General features: G+C 39.6%; 1 protein-coding gene and 1 non-coding gene across 4 annotated transcripts; both read left to right on the top strand.

Annotated features, from left to right (window-relative positions):
• Positions 1 to 1,885: 1,885 nt before the first annotated feature.
• On the top strand, positions 1,886 to 1,975 carry TRNAY-GUA (transfer RNA tyrosine (anticodon GUA)). Its single transcript is given in 2 exon segments — positions 1,886 to 1,922; positions 1,940 to 1,975. It is a non-coding gene; the product is annotated as a tRNA-Tyr (tRNA).
• A 496-nt stretch (positions 1,976 to 2,471) lies between these two features.
• Positions 2,472 to 26,465, top strand: MYBL1 (MYB proto-oncogene like 1). 3 transcript variants are annotated; one of them, XM_054641380.2, is made up of 16 exons: positions 2,472 to 2,786; positions 6,612 to 6,714; positions 6,839 to 6,910; positions 9,638 to 9,730; positions 10,899 to 11,119; positions 12,842 to 13,025; positions 13,249 to 13,323; positions 14,802 to 14,906; positions 16,149 to 16,382; positions 16,685 to 17,044; positions 17,515 to 17,657; positions 17,876 to 17,990; positions 19,579 to 19,695; positions 19,786 to 19,890; positions 21,797 to 21,976; positions 23,828 to 26,465. In XM_054641380.2, the coding sequence occupies exons 1-16, from the start codon at positions 2,767 to 2,769 to the stop codon at positions 23,954 to 23,956; spliced, it is 2,256 nt and encodes a 751-aa protein (XP_054497355.1). In that variant the 5' UTR covers positions 2,472 to 2,766; the 3' UTR covers positions 23,957 to 26,465. The 3 variants fall into 3 exon arrangements, with proteins under 3 accessions (XP_054497355.1, XP_077042248.1, XP_054497347.1); XM_077186133.1 differs by having other exon boundaries at positions 2,619 to 2,786; positions 14,805 to 14,906; XM_054641372.2 differs by lacking the exon at positions 21,797 to 21,976 and having other exon boundaries at positions 2,619 to 2,786.
• The last annotated feature ends 1,254 nt before the right edge of the window (positions 26,466 to 27,719 follow it).

Here is a 27,719-nt window from a genome sequence, read left to right as displayed (position 1 = left end):
GGGATGCACTGGGAACAGCCCCAGTGCTGTGGGGATGTACAGACTCCACACATGGCTTAGTTTATTCAGATAACTTGTGTGTATTCCATCCTGGAGGACAACAGACTGCCCATGAGCCAGCTGTGTGCCCTGGTGCCCAAGAAGATTCTCTGGGGTGCATTAGGAAGGGCATTGCCAGCAGGTGGAGGGAACTAATTCTGCTCCTCTACTGGTGGGGCCACATCCGGAGTGATGTGTACAGTTCTGGGCTCCTCAGGACGAGAGAGACAAGGAGCTTCTGCAGCAGGTCCAGCAGAGGGCTGCAAAGATGATTAAGGGAGTGGAGCACCTCTTTTTAAATACAATTTAAAGCATTACAATTTAAAGCAGAACTGAAACATCTCATGTAGTGACAGGACAAAGGGGAATGGATTCAAACTGAAAGACAGTAGGTTTAGATTAGATATTTGGAAAAAATGATCACCCTTAACTAAGGGTGGTAAGGCACTGGAACAGGTTGCCTGGAGAAGTTGTGGATGCCCCATCCCTGAAAGTGTTCCAGGCCAAGCTGGATGGGGCTTTGAGCAACTTCGTCCAGTGGAAGGTGTCCCTGCCCATTGCATGGGGGCTGGAACTTGATGATCTTTAAGGTCCCTTCCAACCCCAATCGTTCTATAGTTCCAGCTAAATACTTGTGTTGGGAAATACCTAGAACACAGAGAGGTTGTGCTGGAATGTAGCTTTCACTTCACGATGGTGACAGCTTCAGGAGGTCATTACCTCTGTGGTGGTGGTTAGAAAATTTCCTTAAGTAAACTATTGAAAAAAATATATTTGGAAAGAAGATGATGGATAAGAAACCATCTGCTGGTTTTGGTGATTTGTTTGTACCACTAAAGTAAAAATCACATTGCATTTAATAAAAAGTGATGTTTTGTCCCTGTGACGGATGTGAGCGCTCCAGTGTCAAGTGAACACCACGACTGAGGACCTTTAAAGGCTGTCTCTACCCTTTCTGGGGTTTTTTGACTGTGCAGCTGCCAACACCTGTCTTTAAAGCAGGTGCTCCCACCTTGTTCTCCTAGGAGCTGTATGGAGTCCACGTGTCCATCAGCACAGCCACACGAGGATGCGATGCCATGTTTCTACCAGAAAAGAAGCTGTGGCCAGGTGGGGTTCAGCTTCTCCCAGGCAACTAGTGACAGGATGAGAGAACCCAGTCTAACGCTGTGCCAGGGGAAGTTTAGGTTAGACATTAGGAATTTCTTCATGGAAAGGGTGACTAAACATTGGAATGTGCTGCTCAGGGAGGTGGTGTGGTCGCCGCCTGTGGAGGTCATTCAAGGAAGGACTGGATTTGGCACTCAGCGCCGTGATGCAGTTGACGGTGGTGTTGTCGTACGTTGGACTCGATGATCTGAGAGGTCTTTTCCAACCTGATTCTATTTGGGGGCGGCCTCTTCCCAACAGACCCGTGCCGAGGCTGGAGCAGGAGCCCGTAAGAGCGCTGGCTGGCTGATGGATGAGACCCTCGCTTCCCTCTCCTTAAGCACGCGAGCAACGACAGGACATGGGTTTTTCGGCAAGGGAGGGAAGCGGGAAGCGCTGCCCTCGTCCGCCGGGACAGCTCGCCGCGGCGCGGGAGCGTGAGAAGGCGAGAGCGCCGCGCCCCCTGCGCTGAGCGACCCGCGGGCAGCAGGGCCCCGGGGCACGGGAGCCGCCGCCGGGCGTTTGGGCCGCTCGCAATTCCGTGTTTCCGTTCCGGAGTTCCATGTGTCCGTCCCGAGCGCGTCTCCGTGCTCCAGCCGCTCTCGGGAAAGGAATTCCACCTCCAGTTACGACGAACATCACCAGCGGCACCCGGAAGAAAGGATTTATGCCAAAAAGCAGAACCACCGGGCAGCTCCCTTCGATAGCTCAGCTGGTAGAGCGGAGGACTGTAGAGGCGCGGCCCGCGGGAATCCTTAGGTCGCTGGTTCGATTCCGGCTCGAAGGAGACGCTCGGTTTTGCCGCGCGGAGGCGGCCCCGCCGTTACCTCCTCACTCTTTTGCCGTCGGGAGCCGCCGCCGTTGCCGCGGGCGCGGGGGCGGCTCGCGGGCGCTCGCGGCGGGGCGTTGCGACGGGGCCGCCCCGCTCCCCCCGCCCCGGCCCCGTCACATCGCCCGCCCGCCGGCGCGAGGCCCCGCCCCCTCCCGCCCGGCGCGCGGAGCCGCGTGCGGTCGGCGGCGGCCAATGGGGCGTCAGTCCGCCTGCGCAGATTCAAACGGCGGCTCGCGGGGGGGAGGCTGCGCGCGAGATTCGGGCGGCACCGGCCGAGCGCGCCGCGAGCGCCGGCAGCTGAGCCCGAGCGGCGGTGGCGGCGGCCGGTGCGCGGCGGGGGCCGGGCGGCCACAGGGCAGGGCAGCGGAGCAGAGCGGCCCGGAGACGGAGGGAAGGAGGGCGGCGGGCGCCGCCGGAGCCCGCGGCAGCTCTGACAGCATCGGAGAGCGAGGCGCAGTAGGGGCGAGAAAGGGGCCGCTGCGCGCCCCGTCCTTGCGGGCAGCGGCCAGGCCGAGCCATGCCTGACGCGCCGGGGCCGGGCCGGGGCTGAGGGCGGCCGCCGGGGCGCTGCGGGCACCGCGGGCAGCAGCGGGCCCTGGGAGGATCCCTGCCCGGCTGGAGGCGTTCTGAGCCGCCGGTGCCCCGCTACGTCCCTGCCCGGCTGTGAGAGAGGGAGCCCGGGCGGCTCGGGGGCTCCGTGCTGCGCCCCGCGGCCGTGGCGGCCCCCCCTATGGTGCGCGCCGAGGATGGCGGAGAGACGGCGCAGGTGAGTGCGGGACCGGGGCGCTCTGCGCTTTCTGCCCCCCTTCCCCTCCCGGGCAGTGCTGCCTTCCACGCCGCCGTCCCGAGCCCAGGTGCCCCCCCGCGCTCCGGGATCCCGGCCAGGTGCTCCCCCCGCGCCCCGGGATCCCAGCCAGGTGCCGCCCCGCCCCTCAGCGCTGCTCTCGGCCTCCTTCCACCGCCCCGGCCTCGGCTGTCACTGCCCACCTCCCTCCCCCCTCCGGCACCCTCGCAGGTATCTCTTCTCTCGGACTTCTGGGCACCACCTCTCGGGTACAAATCCCGCCTTTCCCCTGGCAGCTGCTCTCACTTCTGTGCTTTCGCTCAGGTCGTCTTTGTTGTAGCTTACCTGGGCCGCTGCTCTTGTCAGTAACAACTACGTTGCCTCCGCAGTAGTTTTCCGTGCTGGTTATTTTCCTTTTGCTGGAGTAACACTTTTTCCTTTTCACCTCCCAAGTGGCTTTGGCACAGCCTTGATATAAGGTTTGGGCCTGTTGATTCTTTCAGTATGTTCAATGCACCTACTTTTGCTCAGCTGATACATTCTTTGACTGAAGATATCACAATCTAGCCTGAAATATTCCTGAGAGATCACATTCTGCACTAGAGCTCTAGCAGCTGCTCTAGATGGCTTTCATACATCTTTTGTTATATTGATACGAGAATGGGTGTGTCTTTGTTTTGTATTTAGAAGATGGTCTTGGAGAACTGTTTTGTCGCTATGGTTATTCCTGTCTTAAATCAGTTTCTGGAAAGTTATAAAGAAATATAGGAGAAAGATTAGGATTGGGAAAGGAAAGGATACTTGGTGAGTTATCTGTGGCATCTGGGGTTTGTTGTGAATGTATACTTTTCATGGAATTGGGGGTGGTTTCAAAGTCATGCATATTAAAACTGCTTTTGCATTTTCCTCTGACATGGGAAAAATTATAAGAGAATATTTTTCTGCAAAGCTGCAACTAAAACAAGAAAACAATGCTTTGGTGTTCTAGTTGTGTAAGCCACAAAGGGCTTTGCTTGCAGAGGCTGACTGCTGAAGCTATCTGTTCTTGGCTCGGAGACAGCATGTTTCTTGGCACTCCTAATCAGCATTTTGTAGTTTAAGGGACTTTCACCTGTGGTATTACAGTGGTTTCATTTTTGTGAAGCTTTAGATTGTATTATCTCTCCCATGGCTGTGGAGTGCTTTGATTTCATGATTGAAAGTACAGCGGGTTGTGGATAGCAGAGGAAGGTTTGGTTAGAGGTCGGTAGCCCGAGGCGGATGTTGTGTCAGTGTCTGATGATGGTATCTCCAAAACTAAATCATTGAAGCTATGAGTTTTCATGAAAGTGCCTTCAAGACTTTTAATCTAGGTGTGAAGTAAGAAGAAAATGTAGTTGTTTTGCACCAAACGATATTAAGTTTAATCTCACATTCATTTAATGTTAAACTTCTCTTGGTTGTTGCAGTTGCAAGCTTGATTTTTTTCTTTTAATGGTCCTCAACTCAACTCAGAATTGCAAGGACAGCTAGTGCAGATCTCACAAAATATGTACTTTATTGTCCCAGATGTCTTATTTGATGAAACTTGGTGGATGCCTTCCACTTTGATGCAGTATTTTAGCAGTTTCATAACTGCAAAAGAATTGTCAAAGGAGCTATAACAACCCCATGTGTTTAAAAATCTTGTCTTTTTAATTGAAAACTTCAAGTGGTAGTCCCACTCATTAATCAGGATTTGATTTATAGTCTATCATAGCACTGGTCTAAGCAAAACTCAGGACTAGGTGGTTATTCGGGTGGAATGGAGGTGCAGGAGAGGTTAGTGCCTGCTTGGCTGGCAGAGGCACCGGTGTGGCTGGAGAGCTCCTGATGCAGGGCTCTGAACCGCAGCTGCCCCCGGGCGGGGCCCCCACCTGCTCTGGCGCTGCAGCTCTCATCGGCCTCACTGCTCCATGTGCACAGGGAGCCCTGCTCTGCTTTTGGGTCCCCGTGCGCAGGGAGCCCTGCTCTGCTTTTGGGTCCCCGTGCGCAGGGAGCCCTGCTCTGCTTTTGGGTCCCCGTGCGCAGGGAGCCCTGCTCTGCTTTTGGGTCCCCGTGCAGAGGGAGCCCTGCTCTGCTTTTGGGTCCCTGTGCACAGAGAGCCCTGCTCTGCTTTTGGGTCCCCGTGACTTTTCTCCTTACTGGAGACTGCTCACGAACCAGTTTGCTCTGCAGTGGGTGAGGAGGTCATGTTGACAAAGGGCTTTACAAGAAGGCCTGATTTTAGTTGTAAGTGAACTGTATGGCCTGCTTGGTATGAAATGGTATTATGAGAAGTGTATTCCTAAGACAGATCCCTGAAGTTTGTCAAAGGACAAAAGAGGAGTTGGTCGGGAGGCAGAAAAAACTGTTACTTCTGAGTTTAAGTTCTGTTTTTGTAAGTCTTAGCCCACTTAATGCAAACCTCTTAAAGCGTTTGCAGCTCATTTTTTTTTCTGAAAGCATGATGAAGAGCTTGCTGTTGACCTTCCCACAAGTTTGCTGCCTTGTCTTTCAGCAACTCAGCAAAGTTTTAATTTGCTTATGTTTTACTGCTGCATCATGAAGCTAAGTAGGGCGAATGCAGATGTGGTGTAGGATGTAGAAGCGAGTCTGCAGGAGTTGGGCACTTAGTATCCTGTGGTAATGCTTTTGAATTAAGTATGTCCTCGGTGGCTGACAGGAACAGACTTAATGGGAGATAACAAATAAAGTGTAAGTGGTTAATCAGCGTGCTGTGCTGATCATTGCATATTCTAGAAAATAATGGAGATACTGTCCATTGAATCTGTTCTTGGGACACCAGCACAGGTTAATTTCATTACTGGGAAAGGTTTTTTTTATACTTTTGATTAAAAAATTGAAGCAATTGTCAAGGATGAGAAGAAAAGATAATTTTTGTTTTGAACCTGAATTTATGTTTTTTTTTATCATGCTTTGTACCAATAATAAAATGGAGAAAAAAATTGCCCTGTGAAACTGCTTTTAATTTAAGTGATGTATTTGGATGGGAGTCCCTTCTTTGTGCCTTTGGTATAATTAATGCAGGGGCACAGCAGCTCTTGTTGTTAGAGCTAGGTTTCCACATGTGTTTGAATTTATGCTAACATGAGTCACTGACAGAAGTTTAAGCGATGATTCCATGAAGCACTTCCCTGTGCCGCCTGTTTGGAAGGCTTTGTTTATGCAGGTTGTGGAGTTCCGCGTTTCTCCAGTAGATGGAGCGGGATCTTCGCGGAGTCGCAGCGGTACCTGGCTGTTCTGCGCTTCGGGGCTCAGCGCTGAGGCCCAAATTATTTATTCTGGAACATCTCTGTCTTCAAAGATTTGTATCTAATTCCTGTAACACCGAGGCAACGCTTTTAGTCAAGTCAGGAGCCCACGTAAAATCTCAAGTTGAGATTTACTTACTTAACATTCTTGTTGTGTTTGTTGTTTCACTTATGGAGGTGGATCATGAATGTGTTTTGCAGCCTAACACCACTCTGTAAGCTCAGTGATGTAAAATAAAGATGAAAAAATGTATTAGAAATACATGAATCTTAAAAAGTAGGTTTTACTTCGAATTTAAATCTTGTCTTGGAAGTAGTTATCTGTCCAGTGTGTGGCCTTGAAATTAAAATTAAATTGGTAATTTGACATGGTGAACTGCTAGAGGCAGACCTTGTGATCATGCAAATCCCATGTGTCATTTTAGAACAATATGTACAGATTAGAAAAAAGCTGCAAGTAAGTAGAAAAAAAGGTTTTTCAGAGGTATTTTAAACTCTATTTTGATCTTCTTCACTCATCTGTTGTATTTTGCAGTGAGGAAGACGATGACTTTCAATATATGGATCATGACTATGAAGTACCACAGCAAAAAGGTTTGAAGAAGATATGTAGCAAGGTGAAATGGACCCGTGAAGAGGTAATACTTTTTTTTTTTTTTTTACTCTGATCCCTACCTGATCTTAGCTCATGAAATATATTATTATTTAGTATTGTATTGGGGTAGCTTGTAAAATTTATTGGCTGAGGTTATGTCTTAACAGGATGAAAGGCTAAAGAAGCTGGTGGAACAAAATGGTACAGATGATTGGGCTTTCATTGCTAGTCATCTACAAGTAAGTTGAATCTCTGTTTCAGTTAAGTTCTCTCAATATTTATTTACTTTGGTTATATGTCTAGCTGGGAAATGTAGTGAAATAGAATGAGGAGCACATAATAAAAACTATTTTAGAGGATTCTTCTAAAACAGGCTTGATCTAGCTCAGACCTTGAAGAACCTTATGGGGTCAGATGTTTTGATCATTTCAGACTATCAGTCTTCAGTGATAGTCTGAAATTATCAAAACACCTTCTGTTCACACTTGCTATTTGTTTTCATTATGGAATACGGGTTCCATCACTCATGGTGGCTATATATCCACAGTTCACTGATTGCTTCTGAAGCAGTTAGGAGAGTGGGTTGCATCTGAAAGATTGCTTGAAAGGAGCAGGATTAATTTTTTAACTGTCATAGGCAAGGGGGCATGTGTGTTTTATTTATTTATTTGTGTGTGTCTGTTGGGGTTTTTTGTTTGTTTGGGTTTGATTTTTTTCTTACAGTGATGACTGCTTGAGGTAACAGCAGAAAGTACCTACAACTAGAATTGATGGTGTTTGTTTCTCTTCTGAACAAATGTTATAAAATGCCTGCTATAGAATATAAGGCTGAAATCGCTTCCTAGAAGTGGTATTGGTAATTGAAATATTAGAAATCAAAAAAACTGCACCTCCTTCTACCTTTGAGGTTCTTACAATATTATGTGGGATGATGTGATTGTATGAACTTCCACTGTAAGGTAAAAAAGGACTTGAATTCTAAATGCTGAACAACTATAACTTTGCGTTGTTCTCATCATATTTTTGTGCAACTGTGGTGCTTCTATTATTTTTCCAAGTAGAAAATATAGGTATCAGGTAATAAACTCCAAGCTTCTAAATTTAAGTCATGCATAAGCAAATCCATATGCCTTACATGTACCTTATTCCCTTATAAGAATCAGTGAAATGAGTAGATGGCAGAGGAGAATCAAAAAGCTTTTATATCAAGATGTTTGAAAATACATTAGGTGATACTGATTTGCAGGTGTAGTATAGAGTTGCATTTAACAGATCTAACAGTTTAGTAAAAAATTCTTCATCTGAAAAAAAAATGTTTCTGGAGACAAAAAACCTGTTGTTCAGCTGGGCCCAAATGAGGTTGAAAGAACATTCCCCAGTTATCATAGGAAATGTGCATAATCAGGTGCCTGCTGCAGAATCATTGACGTTGGAAGGAATTTCTGTACATCATCTGGCTCACAGCCCCTGCTCAAGCAAGGTCAGGCTGCCCAGGACGGGGCTTGGGTTTGATTCTCTCCACAGATGGAGCCTGCACAGCCTTTTCAGGTGACCTATTGCAACAGCCAAATAATAGAGGCTGGCATAATTCACACTCACCTTGTTACTGATGGTCTTTTGCTAGGAAAGCCAAATGTATCTTGAATTGTGAAGGCCCTCAAACTGCTGTGCTTTTAAACCCTCATTTCTTTGCTGGACTGGGCACAGATAAACCTTCCCTCTGTTCTGCCTGGAAAAAATGAAGATGGCTTCAAGGTCACTCTCAAGAGTGAGAGTGTAGCTTGTAATCACTTTTGATTTTTTTTTGTGGCTAAGGCAGACTGAAACAATTATTGTTTCATTCTATCATTTGCTTTGCTCTTCTCTCCAAATCATATTATGATTTCAGAAATGTCTAGAAGATAAGAGCACTAAAAGGCCAAAATTCAAAATGGTTTTGTCCAAATGGTAACAGCTATTCTATATTGAGTCTGTCTTTTACAGCTTCTCTTCAACAGGAAATGGTGATGTTTTGTAAAAACCTGTTGTATGCTTTTAATCATACAGTTACTACTTGTGATTAGCTTGAAGGTACTGTGAACAGTGTAATTTCAGGTGTTAGTGTTCTGGGTGTTTTTTCTGGTCTTGCAGACTACTACTTTAACTTCATCTTAGCATGGTAACACCTTTACTTGGTAGACAAGACCAGGAAAACCTTGAAATTGGTACTTGCTATCCAACAGCTTGCTCTGAAGCAAGTAAATAATCATGTCCCAGTGTTAAAAAAATGTGCTGTCCTGGGGCAGGCTCTTACCTGTATATTTCTAAGCATTTGACCAACCCTTTCATATAGACAGTTTTTAGGAGGCTAAGTGAAGATTACTTCTCTTTCATAACTGGGAACAATATTTCAAAAGATCCTTAGTGAAGCTACAGAAAGGCACCATCTGTCCTGACCAGCAAAACCAATGTTGTTTAATTAGTATATGTTAACTAAATTTGATCTAAATCTGTTTTCCTTAACACTCTAGTAAAGAGCTGAGAATACATTCATTTGGGATTTAGTGAAAAGTGTATTCTTTTATGTTAAAAGAAAAGTATTTCCTTAAAAAATTTCCCCCTTATTTAAGTTATAGATAATGTCAAAAATAGATCAACCACAAAGTTGAAAGTGTAGAGTAATGAGGACAAATATAAATATAAATTTTTCTTTAAAGATGAGTAAGTTCTGAATTTGATTATCAATTTAGTACATTGAAATAATTAAATGAGAGCTTAATGCAAGGTTGTTTTTCTTTCCAGAGAAGAGTTTTTTATAAGCAAATGGAATAAGAAATAATAAGGGAGAATTTAACGATTATACTTAGAACAAATTTCTAAATAAGTCTTTTAATTTGAAAAAAGATAATAATTCATGGTAGAATATATTTACAGCTTTATGTATTTGAGAGTATAACAGCTGTACTGCTCTTCTAAAACTGTTTCAGAATCGTTCAGATTTTCAGTGCCAGCATCGGTGGCAGAAGGTACTAAACCCAGAATTGATTAAAGGGCCCTGGACTAAAGAAGAGGATCAGAGGGTAACAAAAGCTAACTGATACTCTGCTCTTTAATAAAATTGATGTATGACTGCTAAGAATGTGTACTTTTTTTAAAGTTCCATTTCCATGTGTGATGCCTTGTTGTCTGATGCATCTTGTGATGTGGATACTTTTATTACATTATGATGTGTGAGAAGGAAAAAAATTGTCTCTTAAGTAGATGGAATGTTGGGTCTGCTCAAGCATTTAATTTCCCATTAGTGAGATTGCTGGCTGAATTACTGTAACTTACCAAGTAGGGGGGATCTCTTGGTAGCACTAAAGGACAAGGTCTCTTTTACATCTTTTGTTCCTCAAAACCACCAGACTTGAAGGGTTTGGGAATAAGGGAAATTATTTCATAACCTACTGTTACAACCCTGAGATCAGCTCATTTAGTTAGGCCATAGTGCTAATAATGCCAAACTTGTGAGAGTTTGTGAGATCCCAGTATAGGCCACGGGACTCGATGATCCTTCTGGTTTCTTTTCAGCTCAGAATATTCTGTGAAACCATTTCCTTGTGTAAAGAAGCTATCAGTGGTTTAGGCTCCTTTTTCACCTCACTGTTGTTAATCCATACTGTAGCCTTTTGCCTGCACAATCTGGACTGCCTGGTAGGGAGATGCAAATACAGATTTCTTATGGTATTTCAAACTGGTTTCTTTTTCCTACTGTTTAAAACTGTTCTAAGATATTTTAAACTACTGTTTGCCAATTTATGAATATGGTCTTCCTAATCTATTTTTTTACAGTTTTCATTAGTCTTTTAAGAAAAAGCTTCTACTCTGTAAAACTCCCAACCTCCATTCTAGATGTAGAGGTGTGGGTCGTTTCTCATGGATATTGTTGAAAATAGTCAAACACGTTCACCTGTTTCTTTTTTGTCCTTTCCTAATGTCAGCTTATGAAATGGGTGATAGAGAGGAAACTTCCAAATTTTCATCAGTATACACTTATATTCTAAATAAGAGAGAGAATTTGGAGTTAGTAATTTCTGATTTCTTGAAAAATCATTTTTAAAACCCCAAGTCACTGTGTGCCTCCTTAAGCCTAATATCAGTTGCCTATTAGAATGCTATTCTAAAATGTGTGTTTATCAGTGTTCTCAGCCTTTGATTAGGTAAATTAGGTTTTGAAATTATAATGTGCTTTCATCTGTATTGCAGGTTATTGAATTAGTTCAGAAGTATGGTCCAAAGCGCTGGTCTCTAATTGCAAAACACCTGAAAGGAAGAATAGGCAAACAATGCAGAGAAAGATGGCATAACCATCTCAATCCTGAGGTAAAAAAGTCTTCATGGACAGAAGAAGAGGACAGAATAATCTATGAAGCTCACAAGCGTTTGGGAAACCGATGGGCTGAAATAGCAAAGCTTCTTCCTGGAAGGTGCTTTTCAACTCTATTTGTGTTAAATGTTGGAATATGAAAAGTGCTCATCTCAGTATCTTTTCAAATCTTAACTTGTTAGTTAGAGAGCATCTGCTGAGACTTACATCAAAATATAGTTATCTTGATAGACACTAAAAATCTTTCATATTTGACCTGTATTCTTAAAAACATGTAACACCCATAGAAAGAGCTCTAACCATTTGAAGGTGTCTTCAGATTCCTCCTGATCACTTAAAAACCCTCTATAATAGAGCTGAGCTGAATTAACTGCAAGCAGTAGTAGAAAATTGATTTTATATCAAATGTGATCTCAAAGTGCCTTCATTGGTATGTATTTGAGGGTGACTTTCCTGGTTTAAGATCAGATTTTTTTTTTTTTTTTTTTTGTGTAGCACTTGTTGAACTGGACACTTGTAAAAGAAAATCTTAGTAACCTTCAAAAGTCCAGACTTAGGAGTCATGCATTGCGAAGTTAGTTGGTTGTCATGAAGTCTCTAAGTTAGGCATTAATTGTATGCATTGTTTGCCTTATATTTCTTTCAAGTTTCACTGCTGATTTCTTTGGTTGTGGAAAACAAAATTTTAGTGTGTGATCAGTTTAATGAAGTAATTCTTTTACCTTGTACCGTTAACTGAAATTCAGCGTTAAGCTGTCCCTTTCTGAATTCAGTTTATGTGTTGAAGAGGTGACTGTCTAGCTGTGCCTGAGGAATATCAGCATTTGTTACCTTGGTGTAATGAGGGATGTGTGCTTAAAAACTTTGTGTTTTGATGAAGTGCACAATCCACAGCTCACAGTAAATGCTTTGGAGGAATGAGAAGAGAGTGGGTTGCATCTAAATAGAATTTTGGAGAGGGAAGATGAGTTTGACAGAAGAATTCCTATTTACTAGCTTGTTTGTTGTCAATGTATCTGACACTCTAAGCTAAAGACTGCTAAAGATCGTAGACCTAGAAGAGCTGTAGAGTCCAACACTACTGGGATGAAAAAGGGGAATACTTCTTGGAGTGCCCTTAAATGAGAATGGGATTTTAACCAATTTTTGTTTCTGTGTACCTCTACCTAAGGCTAGGAATAATAATACTGGTGTTTTAGACAGCAATGCAGTTATAGTCTACTCTTGTCTTAATGTTTGTTTAGTGTTTGGAGTGATTTCAGCCTGCTTGTCAAAATGCCATGCCTGTTTTATCCTATCCACAATCAAGGGCATGAAGAGGTAGGTAGTAGGATGTTCTTCCACAAAGCTGCACATAAAATGCAGAGTGGGGGCTGCAGGCTGTCAGTTTTAGACGAGATGTCTTCCAGTAGCAAACACCAGCCCAAGTGCCTTTATTATGTTTTGGGACAGTGAGGTGATTTTCTTAGCTACCTGCACTGCAAATTTATAGCAGAGGGGTAAATAACTGTGTTCATTCAATTATTCCAAGTATCTAAGAAAAAAGGTTCCCCATCATGATTACAGTCAGAACCAAGGCTTTCTCCTTTTCTGCTTTTAATTTCTGGCACACTTGAAGTTTAGTAGAAGGAAGCTCTCAAAAGAGGAGCTTTCTAGTCATTATGCCTAAACACTACTGATTACAGAACTTTTGACCTAAGCTGCTGGAGCTTTCTGAATTTGTGGCTTCAGATTAACCTACTGTACAAACCCTGTCAATTGTGTCATATATAATTAATTTTGAGATATGGAAAGCAGTCACTGTTTTATGCTTTCATTTTAGGACTGATAATTCAATTAAAAATCACTGGAATTCAACAATGCGAAGAAAGGTGGAACAGGAAGGATATTTGCAAAGTGTTATAAAGTCTGAAAGTGCTAGTTCTGCTGAACTTCAGCCCCAACCTTGTCTGACTATGGAACACTTGCACACTCAGAATCAATTTTATGTGCCTGTTCAGACACATGTAAGTTCAAAATTTAGAACAATAAGTATCTCCCAGTTTCAAATAATTGATTTGATTTGAAACAAGAAACACATCTGAAATAATTGAAGATCTGTTGAGTATTTTTGTGATTTTATGGCAACTCAGGATTTTTAAACCATAAATAATTAATATATAATAAATTAGAGTTAATTTTATATCCTCATTTTCTTGAAGGTTTGTAAAATGTTTTATGTCTTTTTAGATTCCAGCATATCAGTATGCCTCACCAGAAGGCAGCTGTCTAGAGCATGCTCCATCTTCTTCCAACATAGTTCAGGTAAATTGTTAACAGCCTTCATAAATTAAAGAGAATTTACTGCATAGTATTATTCAGTAAAATGAAAAGATGTGTATCTTCAAAATGACTGTTAGTCTTTATCATTCACCTACATTTATATAGGTTCCTCTGTAAGTAAGCTTGCTAGTGTAGTTGGTACTTTTATGTAGGAAAAATGAAGCTCTGTTTCTCTATCCCAGAAACATGATGTTTATGCTTATTTCTGACAGAAATATGGCTTAAAACATAGTCTACTTGTTAAATCTTGAGGCTAAATTGTGGTGACCTATATTAGTATTACCTAGCTTATGAGAGGTTTAAAGACAAGACTTTACTATTTACATCTATGTAATAAATATAACCCTATCCTGAAAAACTCAACTTACTGTGACTTACACTTCTGGCTGTGCTTTTTTGTTCTCATTAGGTTTTATTTCTTTGTCACTGATAAATATCTTTCAATCAGTTGCCCTTCTGCAGTATTCTAAATCCTGAAGAATTAAGGAATTTCAAAACAAATAGAAATTGGATATATTATTTCCTTTTGCTTTTTTTGGCTCACTTGGAATATACCTGAAATTCCTCGTGTGGTGCAGAATGAATATAGATCTTGGTTTCTAATATGATGCCTTGGAAGAATTCTTGTTTATTTGGAATTAGTAAAAGAAGTAAAAGAAGACACAGGGAATAATAAATGGATTTTTTTTGTGTTAGATAGAGGAATTCTGTAGAGCTCTCTACCTAACCTGAAGTTTCCCTGTGCAGATCATCTGTTTCATGTTGCATTTTCTTCCCTGATAATGGTATAGGAATACAAGTCGCAACAAAGCTCATTGGCTTTTGACAGTCTAGATTGCCCTACACAGAAAAGTATAAGATAGTTTCTGCTCCTTGAAATACTCTGTAAACTGGTGATAGCATATATCCTCACCTATATTTATAGCAATAATGGAAGGTGTTAAGGAGGTTAAGAACAAACAAACCAATCAAAACCAATTAGTTAATTTTCTTTTCTGATAGTAGTGGTGGGATTGCTTGTATAAATACTGTTTGAGCAAATGCTGATTTGAAACACTTTCTTGCACACTTAGTGAGGATGAATAACACAGAATTGTAGAAGGAATGTGAAACCACAAACATATAAAGAGTGTGCCAGCACTTGGTTCTATTAAAGATAGAATATAGTGACTTTAGTTTAGAATGTGCTTTAGCACACAGATAACTTACAGGCCATATTAGAATCCAGTTAAAATACCACCTTACACACCACTTTAACGTCAGATCTGTCTCCTGGTAGTTGGAGTTGTTTCAGTTGTGGGTGACTTCTGTACTACAAAATGGGATACAGCCTGAACAGTTCTGTTCCCTCTCTGTGTGGATTCTTGTTAAAAATACAGCTGTGTTATAATGCAGAATCTTTACTGTGAAGAGGAGGTGGAAATAAAAAGTAGTAATGGCTTCTTTCTTAAATTTTTCAGCAGCCATTTATTGATGATGATCCTGATAAAGAAAAGAAAATAAAGGAACTTGAATTGCTACTTATGTCAGCAGAGAATGAAATCAGAAGAAAACAAATGTCTTCTGTAAGGACTGTAAATTTCTCTAAATATTTGAATTTATGTTGCTGAGGTTAATCCTCAGAAATTCAGTAATGGTTGTGTGGTTTAGTGTGGTGTTTTTTTCACCTGACCCTCTAAAATCAAACCTATGGCTGTTGCATTGGAAAACAAAAATCTGTATATTAGAACTGAGACAACTTACTTTTAGTGCAGTTTTCTAAACTATGAAGACAACAGCAATATGACCAGCAATTTGGCAGTTCCTAAGACCCAGTATTTTAATCCTCTTCAGGAGGTGACATGTTTGATATCATTGCCATTCAGTTTTATGGATCAGCAATGTTGAGCCTCTGCCCAGTAGAGGTGAAAAATACATGGGTTTTGCCCCATTTGATTTTGAAATGTCCTGTAGATTATATTTTCCTCAAACTTCAATGTGAGTGCTTGCAATACTTAATACCCACATTTGGACATGACAAACACTAAATAAATATGCACTGTACACAATTTGTGTGTAAATTCAGTGGAATTTCCCTAATTCTGTAGAATTAGGGTGACTTGCAGATGGCAATCACTGATTTCTTCAGAGGGCTGTGCGTATCAGACACCTAACTAACCCAACCATATTGATCACTAGTTTAGGTTACAGGTGAACTTCAGATTTTATGTGGCAGAGTTACTCCTGGCATTCTTTTGAAACAGTGCAGTTCTGCTTATCTAGTAGCATGTGGTTTGCTTCTAGATTTCCAGTGAAAATGAAAATTTGTTTCTTGAGTACTAAGCAGTCTACTGAAGTGGGATAACCTTTTAGAAGTTTACTCAGCTATTAATGCAAAATCTACATTAAAAAAATCCAGATCAAACAAGTAGTATTTCACACTCTAGAAACATTTTCTGATCTTAAAATTAGACGTTCAGTGTTCTGTACTGAAGATGACTTCATATACTGGTGTTCAGGTGTGCAGGAAACTTGCATGAGAGAGGGCTTCCAATACAGCCCATAATTACCTAGGTTGTGAGTGTGTATAAGATATGAATGTGAGGTAAGATAAAAATCTTACACAATTTGAGAATGTTGAGCATGTTAATGTAAAGAGAAGGCTAATTTCTTTAATTGAAACAGATAATTAGTATTTGAAAATGCCAAAATTAATAGTTATGCTTAGTCTTTCCACACACTACTTTTTTTCCCACCCTGCAGTCACATAATTGACTTTTCAGCCTCTAAGTTGAATAAGATTAATGTGTTTCTTCACAATTTTTTAGCAAGCTGGAAGCTTGTCTTGTTGGTCTGGAAATTTTATCATGGAGGATTGTATGCCTAATACACTAAGTAGTCTTGAGGAACAAACAAGTAATTTCTACAGCATGGATGAGACCCGCATCACACCTGTTCAGCAGAATTCACCACCTAAGTATTTGGGTGTAGAAGCAAATAGAATGTTAACACCTCTACAGACCATTCCAGAATTTGCAGAGGCACTAGATCTTATGGAAATCGTAAGTTTGTATTCCTTGTTAAAAATAAGTGTTTAATTAGGAGTGTCAACTTACGCAATACATGTAAAATACTCTTAAATTACCTTATTTTGTATTTGTCTATAATTTCTGCCTTCTCAACTGCTTTATTGCCTGTTTGGAAAGAATTGTATCTTAAAATATCCACTGTTTTATGATTGTATGAAAGACACAGAGAGAATAATTCAGAATATGCCTTGTGGAGGTAGAGGGCTGATAGATTGGCTTGGACATTCTGAAGTAGTCTTGGATAAGCCTGCTTGTGTTTTGCCCCCTGCCCACAGGATCCGGTAGCATGGAGCGATACGTGCTTTGAGCTCTCCGAGGCCGTTGTCTCCCCTGTCAAGCCGGCCCCAGTGAAGCTGATGCGGCTCCAGCACAGCGACGGGGCTGCCGAGTGCCAGTATAACGTGGGCGTGATGCTCGATGGCAAAAACCACAGCAGCATCAGTGGGGATGAGGAAACAGTTTTTTCATCAACCTCAAACAAGTTCAGCAATCCACCTGCTATCCTGAGAAAGAAGAAGAGATTGCGTGTTGGGCAGTCCCCGGGTCCCGAGCTGAATGACGGTTTGTGTAACGATGCCGTCAATGTGGCACTAAAGCGCACGCCAGTGAAAACACTACCGTTCTCTCCATCACAGGTGAGTGTGTTGGTAAATACTGCTAAATGTGAAGACTCTGCTGGGTGGGTTATAAATTGTAATAGTTTCTTCCTGGTAGTGCATTGTAGTCTAAATAAACATGTCAAAAACTTCTTAAAACATCTGTATAAGGGTAAATATATTAAAAATATACTGCTAAACAACCTCTGTTTTGAAGACTAATGGGGAGGGCGGTAGTGCGAGCTGAGACACAGGTTGCCACCGCTGCTTTCTCATGCAAATAATTGTTGATAGAGACCTTTTGTTTCTGTGACCTAATTAAGGAGTGGGGATTTTAAGAAGAAAATCAAGGTTTCAGCAATAAGTGTAAGTCAAGAATAGAGTATTGGGATTTGTCAGTAAAAGTCTTCAAGATATATGTATATAATTTGGCGGGTTTTGCTGTTCAGCACAATGGTGAAATTTTGTCTTGTAAGGTTGCCTTTTTTTTTTTTCCTTCTTGTGCTTAGTTTTTCAACACTTGTTCTGGAAATGAACAATTTAACTTTGAAAATCCTGCATTTACATCAACTCCAATCTGTGGGCAGAAAGTTCTTATTACGACTCCTTTACACAAGGAAATGACACCACAAGATCAAAAGGAGAATGTGGGGTAGGTTTATTACATTAAACATCTGGTGGTGTTATTAAATTAAAGTTTAATACACATGGGGTAATGTTACGGTGATCTCAGTACTTTCAGATGCATGGTGGTGATATCTGTTGTGTAAATGAAAGTATTTTAAAATGTTTCTTAGATTAATTTTATTACATTGCTAATGATAAAATATTAAAATATGCACTTATGAATGCTTTTCTATGCTTGAATAGTTTTAGAAGTCCTACAATGAGAAGATCTCTTTTGGGTTCAACACCAAGGACACCAACTCCTTTTAAGAATGCTTTGGCTGCTCAGGAAAAAAAGTATGGTCCCCTCAGACTTATGGTATGTGGTTATACTGTTTCTTTTCTTTGTTGAAATCTAAATGCCTTCTTGGTTTTGAGGTATTGGAAGCCTCAGTGTGATCTTAAAAAGCATTTACTTATCCTAGAGAACAGCTAGAATGTGAATCAAAACAACTTTGGATGTGGTTGTTAGACTTGTATCCTTCAGTGTAGTATGAAGGCATGGTCTTCTTGAATAGTTATTTAGTACATGTAATCATTTGATCCACAGTAATCTTAAATGCATCAGTTTCATGTTTGTGAGTTGTTTTAAATTTGCCTATCCTTGCTAAAACTGTATCTCTGACAAGGTGGCTGCATAAATGCCTGAAATTTAATACTTTAGGATTCTATTTTTTCAAAAGAAAAATTATAAATCAGAGAATGGGTGTGGGTCCTCCAGCTGGGTAATCTGGTAAGAGCAAACTGCTGTAGTTGAGTATGACTGACCTCATTATTTTAAACAACTTTCACATTTCACTTGAAAAACTGCATTATCTTTGTATCCTCTGGGCTATGTAAGACCTGAGTTGTTCTTTGATTTTGGTGCTTCTACAGCACTAGGACTGAAACTAGGTGTTTACCACAGTATGGTAATCTTGACTGATGTTTGCAGTTTTCTTCATCCTAAATCTCAAAATTTTAGTATAGCAGTTCATGATCCTCTGATTCAGCTGGCTGTCACACACTTCTTTTTTTTTGTTTTGTTGACTATGGATAATGTTACCTTTTTTTGTTAGTTTGTTCCAAATGAATTAAATTTTTGTTCTCTTCCTAGCCTAGCTAAGGTATGTTAATGCATAATAACTTTTGGAATTCAGGAGACATATGCTTTTCAAATTCTGAAAAGATTCCAGCCAATATATATTGACTGCTTCTTTTCTGCAAACACAGAAGGTAGCTCAGACTTTGCCACAGGGCTTGGCACCATCTGTGTTACCCTATAGATTCACAGTCCCTCACTATGCAAATGGAGTGGTTTGGCATTCCTGTTTCTGTCCACTATTAACCTCCTGTTCAAAATCAAATTTTGAGGGCTTAAGGGAATTCTTTTCCTGTTGGTACACAAAGGAGCCATCTGTATGGCTTCTGTGAAATTCTGTACTGTACTTAGGACTATCAATGTCTTATTCAAAGATTTGTGTTAAAATTGGTATAAATTCATTTCACAACAACAGTTACACATTTCCAGTACAGTTTTTTAGTATGTTTTTATGCATGTATATATACGTATATGTGTTTTATGTAGGTATTTAGTATATATAAATTACTTTTATCCCTTTTATCAGTGGATAACCATTTGCAAACAAGTAGTTTGTCTTCTTCAATGCTACCTTGCATTTTTTGAAGTGTTGTGTGCATATATATGTTTATCTGGCTAAAAATAATGTGGAGTAAAATTAACTTAAAATAATCTTCATAGCCTTGAAATGTAGCCCTGTGGTTTTTAACTACAGTAGCTTAGGTCTTTCATGCTATGTTTTGCAAGATCTCTTTTCTGGCCTACATTAGCTGAAAGTAGAATGTTGTAAGAACTGGCCACTAATAGACTTCCTGTATTTTCTTTTTCAATTTTAATTAATGTTTAGTCACAACCACTTGCCTTCTCGGAGGAAGACATTAGGGAAGTTTTGAAAGAGGAAACTGGAACAGATATATTTCCCAAGGAGGAAGATGACACTTTGTATAAAAACTGCAAGCAGGAGGTAATATGACAATAGTAATTTCAAATAGGTAATAACTGCTTTGAAATAATATTTTACAATTTTTTTTTTTTTGCAAAATGTTTATTTCAGCACAACTTTTCTAAAAAAGTCAGAAAATCACTGGTCCTAGATCCACAGGATAAAGAGGAGGTTGGGGCCCAGCGTTTGACAGAAGATAATAGTTTAGATGTACAGGTAAGAATTAAACTAAACTAATCTAACTGAAGAGCATCACTGGCAGCAATATTAATATGGAACTGTGTATCTTTTGTTCTGCCCACTAAAATAAATTTTTGGACTGAAGTTGCTAGATTAATGCGTCTAGAACATGAAAAGTACCTTCAGTTTGAAATATTGTTTTAAGTACTTAAGAAATAGGTGAGCATTGGGCTTGAATTCATGCATGAATTTTTCCTTTCAGTCCTTCAGAGGAGGTAAAATAATGTGAATGCTTTACAGGTTTGTAGCAAAGCTGTTTCCATGCTGGTTGCCTATAAACTTTAGCTTACACAGCATGTTGGAATTGTCTGTAATATACCAGGAAGATGACATTTGCTCCTGTGCTGTGCATGTTTGACAGTCTGGCAAATGTGTTCTGAAAATACCTAATTGCATATTAGGCAGCATGTTTTTCCTACTTCACATAGTAGGGGAATACTTTAACAAATATCAAGCATGTAAAAGATGAAGTTTGTGTGCTTCTTCTGCCTAAAGGAATTTGAGTACTTCTGCCTTAACAATCAGGACATGAAGAAATCAGATATGAGGCTATTTTGATCCCTCTTTCCTTTAAAAAGAAGCTCAATGTTTTTTCAGCTGAGTAATTGAATAGCTTACTCTTTAGTCTTGTAGGAAAACTTTGTTCTAATGAGTTCTTAATGCATGTATGTGTTTAATGCTCAAAGAATAAATGTCTGTGATTCTTGATGAGGTTTAAGGCTATATACAGGATGTAGGTGCCAAATTGCTTAAAAAGTCAGACCTGCTTAGGTCATACTCCTTTCTAGCTGGTTTTCTAAATTCCCTTCTAAAGTGCCTCTTAGACTCTGTGCCTGCCAAGCCTTGGAATCTTCCTGCTGGGTATTGGGTGCTCTGCCACCTAGTGGGAATTGCCAGCTTCCCCAGGAACATCTTTTGGGAGGAGCAGCAGTGCTGCAGCCATTCCAGTCATGACCAAAATGCCTGCTGTTCTTAGTTATGTCTTGTTGTGACACATCATTGTGGATCACTGAGTCCAGGTTAAGATACACCGTGATGTTTTGGTCTCTTAAAGGCTGGGGACAAGTTGGTTTTTCCTGCATTTTTATAAGGAATGCTGGTGGAACAAGAACATTCACTCCTAGCAAGAGAGATAGTGGTAGTATCTTATTTAAAAATGAAAAATATACCAATCTTTAAGTTGAAATTGTGTGTCCATGTGATGATAATTTAGGAATAAGGTCTGAGGAAGAATAAATACTTAAAGGTCAATTTAATGGGGTGTTTTTGTAAGCAAGCAAATACTTAGCCATTGTTACTGTGAACTAACTTTTGGTCTTTAAAATTGACATATATCCGTCTTCCACTTTTGTATACTGAAGCTGAATTAATTTATGTTTATTTCCATAGACATTACCAATATATAAAACTCCTCTGGAATGATCCATCCAGTGCTTATTTCAGTTCTTAAAGCATTTCCTCCCCCTAAAATTGATGTGATACTACTTTTTTGACTCTAGTCTCCTTGTCCTGACTTTCACAAGGATTGTCCTAGACATGAAAGTGAGGGTTTTTTTTCTTTTAAACTGTTCAGTGGTTACCACCTTATCAAATCTTGTTCTTTACAAAATCTATAGGAGTGGCATGGCTTTAGAGTAAAGAAACTGTCTACTCAGTGATACCTAAACCATGCTTGCAGCTGCTTGTGGTACTATGGATCCCAGTATGGACAGGCTAGTTCTTCATATACTTCATTACATTTTCTTTTCAGATTCTTTCCTAGGGTCTTTCTGATGGTATTTACTTTATTTACATTTTGGCTTCTCTGAAGACAGCATTTGAAGTCTTTTTGTATTAACTACTAATTATTATTCCTGTTCTTTACTCTCTTTTTTGTCAATAGTCAAAAAATGCATATACCACATCTTTATTAATGACACCATTGTTGGAAATACAGGACAACAGATGTAACCTGACATCAGAAAAACAGGATACAAATCCAGCAAACAAAGCAAATGCAGTAATTAAGAAGAAACTGAATGCATGTGCTACAAAAAATGTCAAAATGGAGAAAACTCTTCAGGTCTGGATGCAAAGAATTCTGTTCATTCTGTTAGTGGGTTAACAAAGAAATTTTGTATTGCTTTATTTCTGTCTTGCACTAATATCTAGAATTGTTCAAAGCAGTGATCCAGTTTCAGTGTTTCTGTGATTCTTATTTCTTGTAAATTGGTCATTTTTCTGCAAAGTGTTTATTCATAGCTAAGTTCTTCAAACACAACCCTGATGTTTCACACTTTGGTTCAGTGAAACAAACTGATGTTTCACTAAGATTTGGATGTGGGAGGTAAAAAAAACAGAGTAGGGGGAGACCAACAAAACAGGTTTGGGTGCCCAAGACTAAGAGTTAGAAAACTTGACCTGGTGCAAACCAAACTTCTTTGACTTCAGTTTCTCAAATTTGTCTGGTGCTTACTCTTCATAATAAGCCCAGTGGGATTCATTAAGCAGAGTTTATCCACAGATTCTGTTTGGTAATTATTCTAGTAACAGGCCTGTTCTTTTACATACATATATTTTCCATACTGGTAAAACCACTGAAGCTAGTTTTCCCTCTGTCCTGATCACCAGCTTTAAGAAGAGATTTCTTTGACCTGACTTTGTACCAATTCCAGTTTGTCCAATAGGGAGCTAATGTATAAGGTATTTTTGTCTTCTCAGAATATCTACTCTGTATTAATAAAAAAATTTTGAAAACCCAGAAGACAGGACACCTGGAGCCTGATCTTCCATATTCTACTTAATTAATTGCTTTAACAATGATGTTTTGAAGTAGAGAGACAACAGTATTGCTTTCTGATCTTTTCTTATGAGGAAGATGAACAAAGTTCATTTAATTGTGATATTAAAAGTAAAAAAAAAAAAAAAAGGAAAAATTTCTTTTTTCTTTTGCTGTGAATTGCAGCAAAGGTGAATACATCTATCTAACCCAGAAGTATGGTCTTCAGAATACTTAAAAGGGGAGCTTAGTCATAGTATACTCACAAATATTTTCACTGAACCATCTTTTTTCCTTTTTCTCTTTCCCCAGAGAAAATCCCTCTGTTTTGTGGCCTCTCTAACCCCAAGTCCCTTCCATGAATCAAGTTCTGCTAAATTTACAGAGAAGCTCAAACAGCTAATTTTCTTTGTGAATCAATATGTGGAACTGATCCTTTGGATCAGTTTCCAGCTCCATGTGGGAGGGAGAGGATCTTGCATTCTTCATCATGCTACAATCAGCCAGTGTCAGATCCAATTTGGAGCTGAAATGAATCAGCTTGAGATTCAGTACCTTATGTGAAGATGTAGACTTTGCTTCATGGAAAAAGCAGGACTAGTAGCTTAATTATTCTTCCATTCATCATTGTCATTCTCAATTCCTTTGCTGTTTCTAATATATTCCCCAAAAATCTGACCATTCTTCCACAGCCGTCACTTGGTTCAGTGAAGTTCTTCACAATCTTCTTTTTCAGTTCCCAAATCATTTTACCTTCCTTGGTGTCTCCAGACAGCTGTCAGTAATGTGTTTTTCTGCCTGTTGAACTTTGCACATTTAAAGAGGAAGATATTCAAAGAGAAGATAACTTAATTAGCTTCCCTTTTATGTATTAATTGTTGAACTGGTTAGACTCTCTTGAAGAATGTTTTTCATTTTGTGTGTTTGAACTCAAAGCATAACCCAGATGCACTGCTGGGGAGCTGGATTTCAGGGGTGATGAGGGAGCTCTGTCACAACTTTTAGGTACTGTACTGTAGAACTGGATCCTTCTCAGTAAAATATATTATTGCTAGGCTTTAATAATTTAGTACTACTCTGAAACATTGTATGAGAATTGCTTAAGTATTTTAGTTTGTTAAAAGAACCTTTTTAACAGAACTTTATTTTATGCAGCCAAGTCGTGATTGGGAGGCAGTTGTTTATGGAAAAACAGAAGACCAGCTTATCATGACTGAACAAGCAAGAAGGTATCTGAGCACATACACAGCTACCAACAGCAATTCAAGGTCTCTGATACTGTGATGGTCACTGCAGCTGACAACCATCTCTTTCCATTGAAACTGAAACAATGTTGAAGGCCATTCCCGTGCCATAGTTGGGAATTGAGTCTTTGAGAGAGTCTGCCAAGGGAAACCTTAAAGCTACCTTAAAGCTTCCTTTCTTCTTCTGACTGACAAAGAACAGACACGAAGCTCTTGCATTCTTTACGAAGGGATACTGCAAACAGTTCTGCAATGGTTTTTTTAGATATTAAAAGAGTAATCCCCTAAAATATAAAGAAGGGTAAAATACATTGCAGTACTGACAACATACAGTTTTTAGGTCTATTTTTCATATTTATTCTTTTGACTTGCATCGCTTTTTTATCTGTTAGAGCATTTTCAATATAGAGTAGGTTTATAGGTTGTTACTGGTTTCCAAATGAGCAACATACATGACTGAATGTGCTTTTGCTTATGTAGCATTTTCTAGTATATAAAGAAACACAATGGAAAGGAGTACAAAGGAAGGATAGAAAGTTGCACTACTAATTTTTTTTGGTATGCTGCAAAACAATGAAATTAACTACAGTGTTAAATATATTTATTTGCAAATGGTACTAGAAGTAGGCAGAGGGGGGTGAATTAAGTTTAGTGTAAAGCATCAGTATTTTCTTCATAAATCTCAAAATGAGATGATTGTTGAATGTATTGTACAGTATGTAGGAACAAGCAAAATTTTGTAAATTGGAAAGGAGTCTGTTTTTATAATTTATTTCCATTTCAAAGCTTAAATGTAGATATTTATATGTATGCAGGTTGTCTAGAGGCCAATGTTGTTTCCTGTTAAAACAGCTAAGATGGAAAAAGGACAAGTTTAAAATATATGAAATGGCAGAAGAATTACAGTGGTGAAGTGTAAAAATCTATACTCTATGTTACATCTACATAAAGATTGCACTATAGCCCTAAAATCATGTTGGTCTACAACATAATTACAAGGTATTCCTATATTATACAGCAGCTGTTCCTGTACCTTGTTTAAATATATTTAGAAAGAAATGGTGGGGTCTTATATGTGACTGAGGAGTACTTTGTCCTGCATAGGAACTAAAAACTAATGCATTTACAATATGTATATTTTATTCTTTTTTTTTTTTTTTTTTTGAAGAAACTTGGCACCTTGGATCTCAAAACAATTTATCTGCACTTAACTTTGACCATTATATACTGACTAAATGTTTGAAGAGCAAAGAGAACATTCTTTTATTTATGAAAAGTCTTTGTCCTTATTTAAAGGTATACAGGTCACAACACTTGCTTTAGTTGCCTATTTTAGGTATTTGCACTTATTTTATGTCTTTATTTTTGGTTTTGAAGGAATGTTTTGGTTTGCTTTTGTTGTAGAGATTTTTATGTAGTTAATTTCGAGCAAGTTATAATGGAGTGCTCTCAACAGAATACTGACAGGTAAATAGAATTGTACACTGTAGTTTTAGTTATTTATAATTCAAACACTCTTCCTCTCCACTCCCGGGTGTGCTGCTACAGATCGTGGCAGAATCGGCTTGCTGCTATGAGAGATGGAAAGAGCGAGCATCATATGCACTGTATGTAAAATTACACGATGTCAGGTTCTCTAGTTAACTTTATGAGATCAACCAGTACTATGCAGGGTGTGGAAAGTGTTCCTAACACTTTAATATCAGAGATGGTAGAGAAGAATTAATTAATGGAGAAATTTAACATGTGATGAGTGGCACAAGGAAGGTAATGGGTTCTTAAACTTTTTTAAAGCATCTCAAAGCTTATACAATCCTTGTTTTTATGAGCTTTTTGATATTGGCTCTGATAGTAATAGGCACAAACATTTTTAGCAGTTTTTAATTCACATCAAAATTTTGAGGGGGGCGGGAATCCTATTATAAGCAAGGGATAAGAAAATGCCCATCATGCCAGGATTACTCCTCACCTAGCAAAATTTAAAGGAGTCAATTGGAATTCTTGGCAGTACTAGATTTAGGTGTGCATTACCAGAATGGATTTAACAGCAACATGTAATGCGGGAGACAACATTTAATTCACAAAAAATGAAATCAGACATTAAGACGGAATGACTATCTAGAATCTGGATGGTATGTTGAAGTAGAAATGGTATCATCAAAGCTACCTATACCAAGTTTAAGCATAGATTTATGGTAAGTAGTCATAATTTGTGTTGGTATTGGTTGGATCGTTTAGTTAACTCCTACTTTGTTGCTTTAGCAGGAAGGTTTTAATCTTTCATATGTCAGGCATCTTATTACTTTTTGAATGTTGTGTGCATTTGCATTTCTTTCAGTTTATAGGTAAATTGTACATGCAGCAGCCAAACTTGCATGAAACCTAAATACATATTACACCATATTTTTGTTCTAAGGTTTGACATAACGTGCAACAAATGCCTTGTTTATCTTAGTTTTTGTTGTACTACAAACTTTTCCTTTATGTAAGAGGATCTCACAATACAGACCGCGTTAATGTCAGAAATAAAGCATCTATGTACCAGGTTACTGTAAGTGTCTTTTGTTTGAAAGCTGTAACACTCAGTGCTCTTAAAGCAACGTGTATGTATGTGTGCCTGTGGAACTGCAAGAGACCTGTGTTTTCTGGCCTGGGCAGAGACAGCAGATGTGGAAATGAGTGGGTTACACAGCAGGATGGAGTCCCTTGGCAGTGCCTGCTTCAATCCAACCTGCATGTAAGCCTACTTGTATCTGATTATCAGTTTATATTTGTCTCTCAAAGCTGTAACACAAATTTTTAGGTATAGAAGACAATTTGAGGGACGAATGCTGATAGTGTAAAGCTCTAGTTACATTCCTTTCATTTGTAGGATAGAGGTATTTTAGTATGTGTGCCTGAGTCTTGGGAGGTAAATGCAAGTGTAAGGTATGCAGTATGATTTTTTTCCCCCCCTCCCCTAAGTAGTTCTCACATACATGTATTAATCTGAGTTAGTGTTAGACTTAAACTCTCTTGATCGAAACATGGGCATTCAATGCAAAATTTCAGTTTCCTTTCCCAGTTTTGTCACAGTATAATTGATAACTAAGGTAATCTGTTGAAGGAAAAGGACAAGAGGGACTAACATGAGCCACTTCTTCAGAAATAGGTGCTGGTAATTCGTATCATCCAGCTTTAAGCTGTATGAGCAAACTCTTGACTGTTCCAGGGGCTTTGGCTGTCATAGCCACTGTATGAGTAACCTGCAGACATGCTTGTGTTCGTTTGCAAGTGAAGTTTTCCATCACTTGGGACAAGTGAGGTGGACTGACTAGAGCTGTTGTTTGTGCTGGCTGCTGATGTCTGAAATGGGAGCAAGTATAGGTAGAAGAAAACAAAGTCTAGTGATGTAGCAAGTTCATTTTTCTGAATTGAATTTTCTCAGTGAAACAAAGTAGAGCAGATGGACAGCAAATAAGGCAGGTTTGGCAGGAACTACAATCCCAAGATTTATTATATGAAAACTCAGGAAGTTTTTCTTATGAGTCTGACTTACTTGGAGGAAATGGTCTTTAGGAATTGATTGGTGAGAACAATCCCAGTTCCTACTGCTGTTAATCAGATTTCGCATGAGAATGACTCTACTAGGTTTGCACCAAACTAGAACTATTCCAATGCTGTGAGTGAATCAAGCTTTATGAAATAAGGGTTTTAACACTGAATGTTCATGGACCCACACCAAGGTTGCACCGTACCTTGTGTGACCAAGACGCACAATGCCAACAACAAAAATTTTGAAACTGAAATAGATCCTTGCATTT

This window comes from Agelaius phoeniceus, chromosome 1 (genome assembly GCF_051311805.1).
Source record: "Agelaius phoeniceus isolate bAgePho1 chromosome 1, bAgePho1.hap1, whole genome shotgun sequence".
In the NCBI taxonomy this organism is placed as follows: domain Eukaryota; kingdom Metazoa; phylum Chordata; class Aves; order Passeriformes; family Icteridae; genus Agelaius; species Agelaius phoeniceus.
The sequence above is the reverse complement of the archived record's forward strand: the minus strand, read 5'-3'. Positions and strand labels throughout refer to the sequence as shown.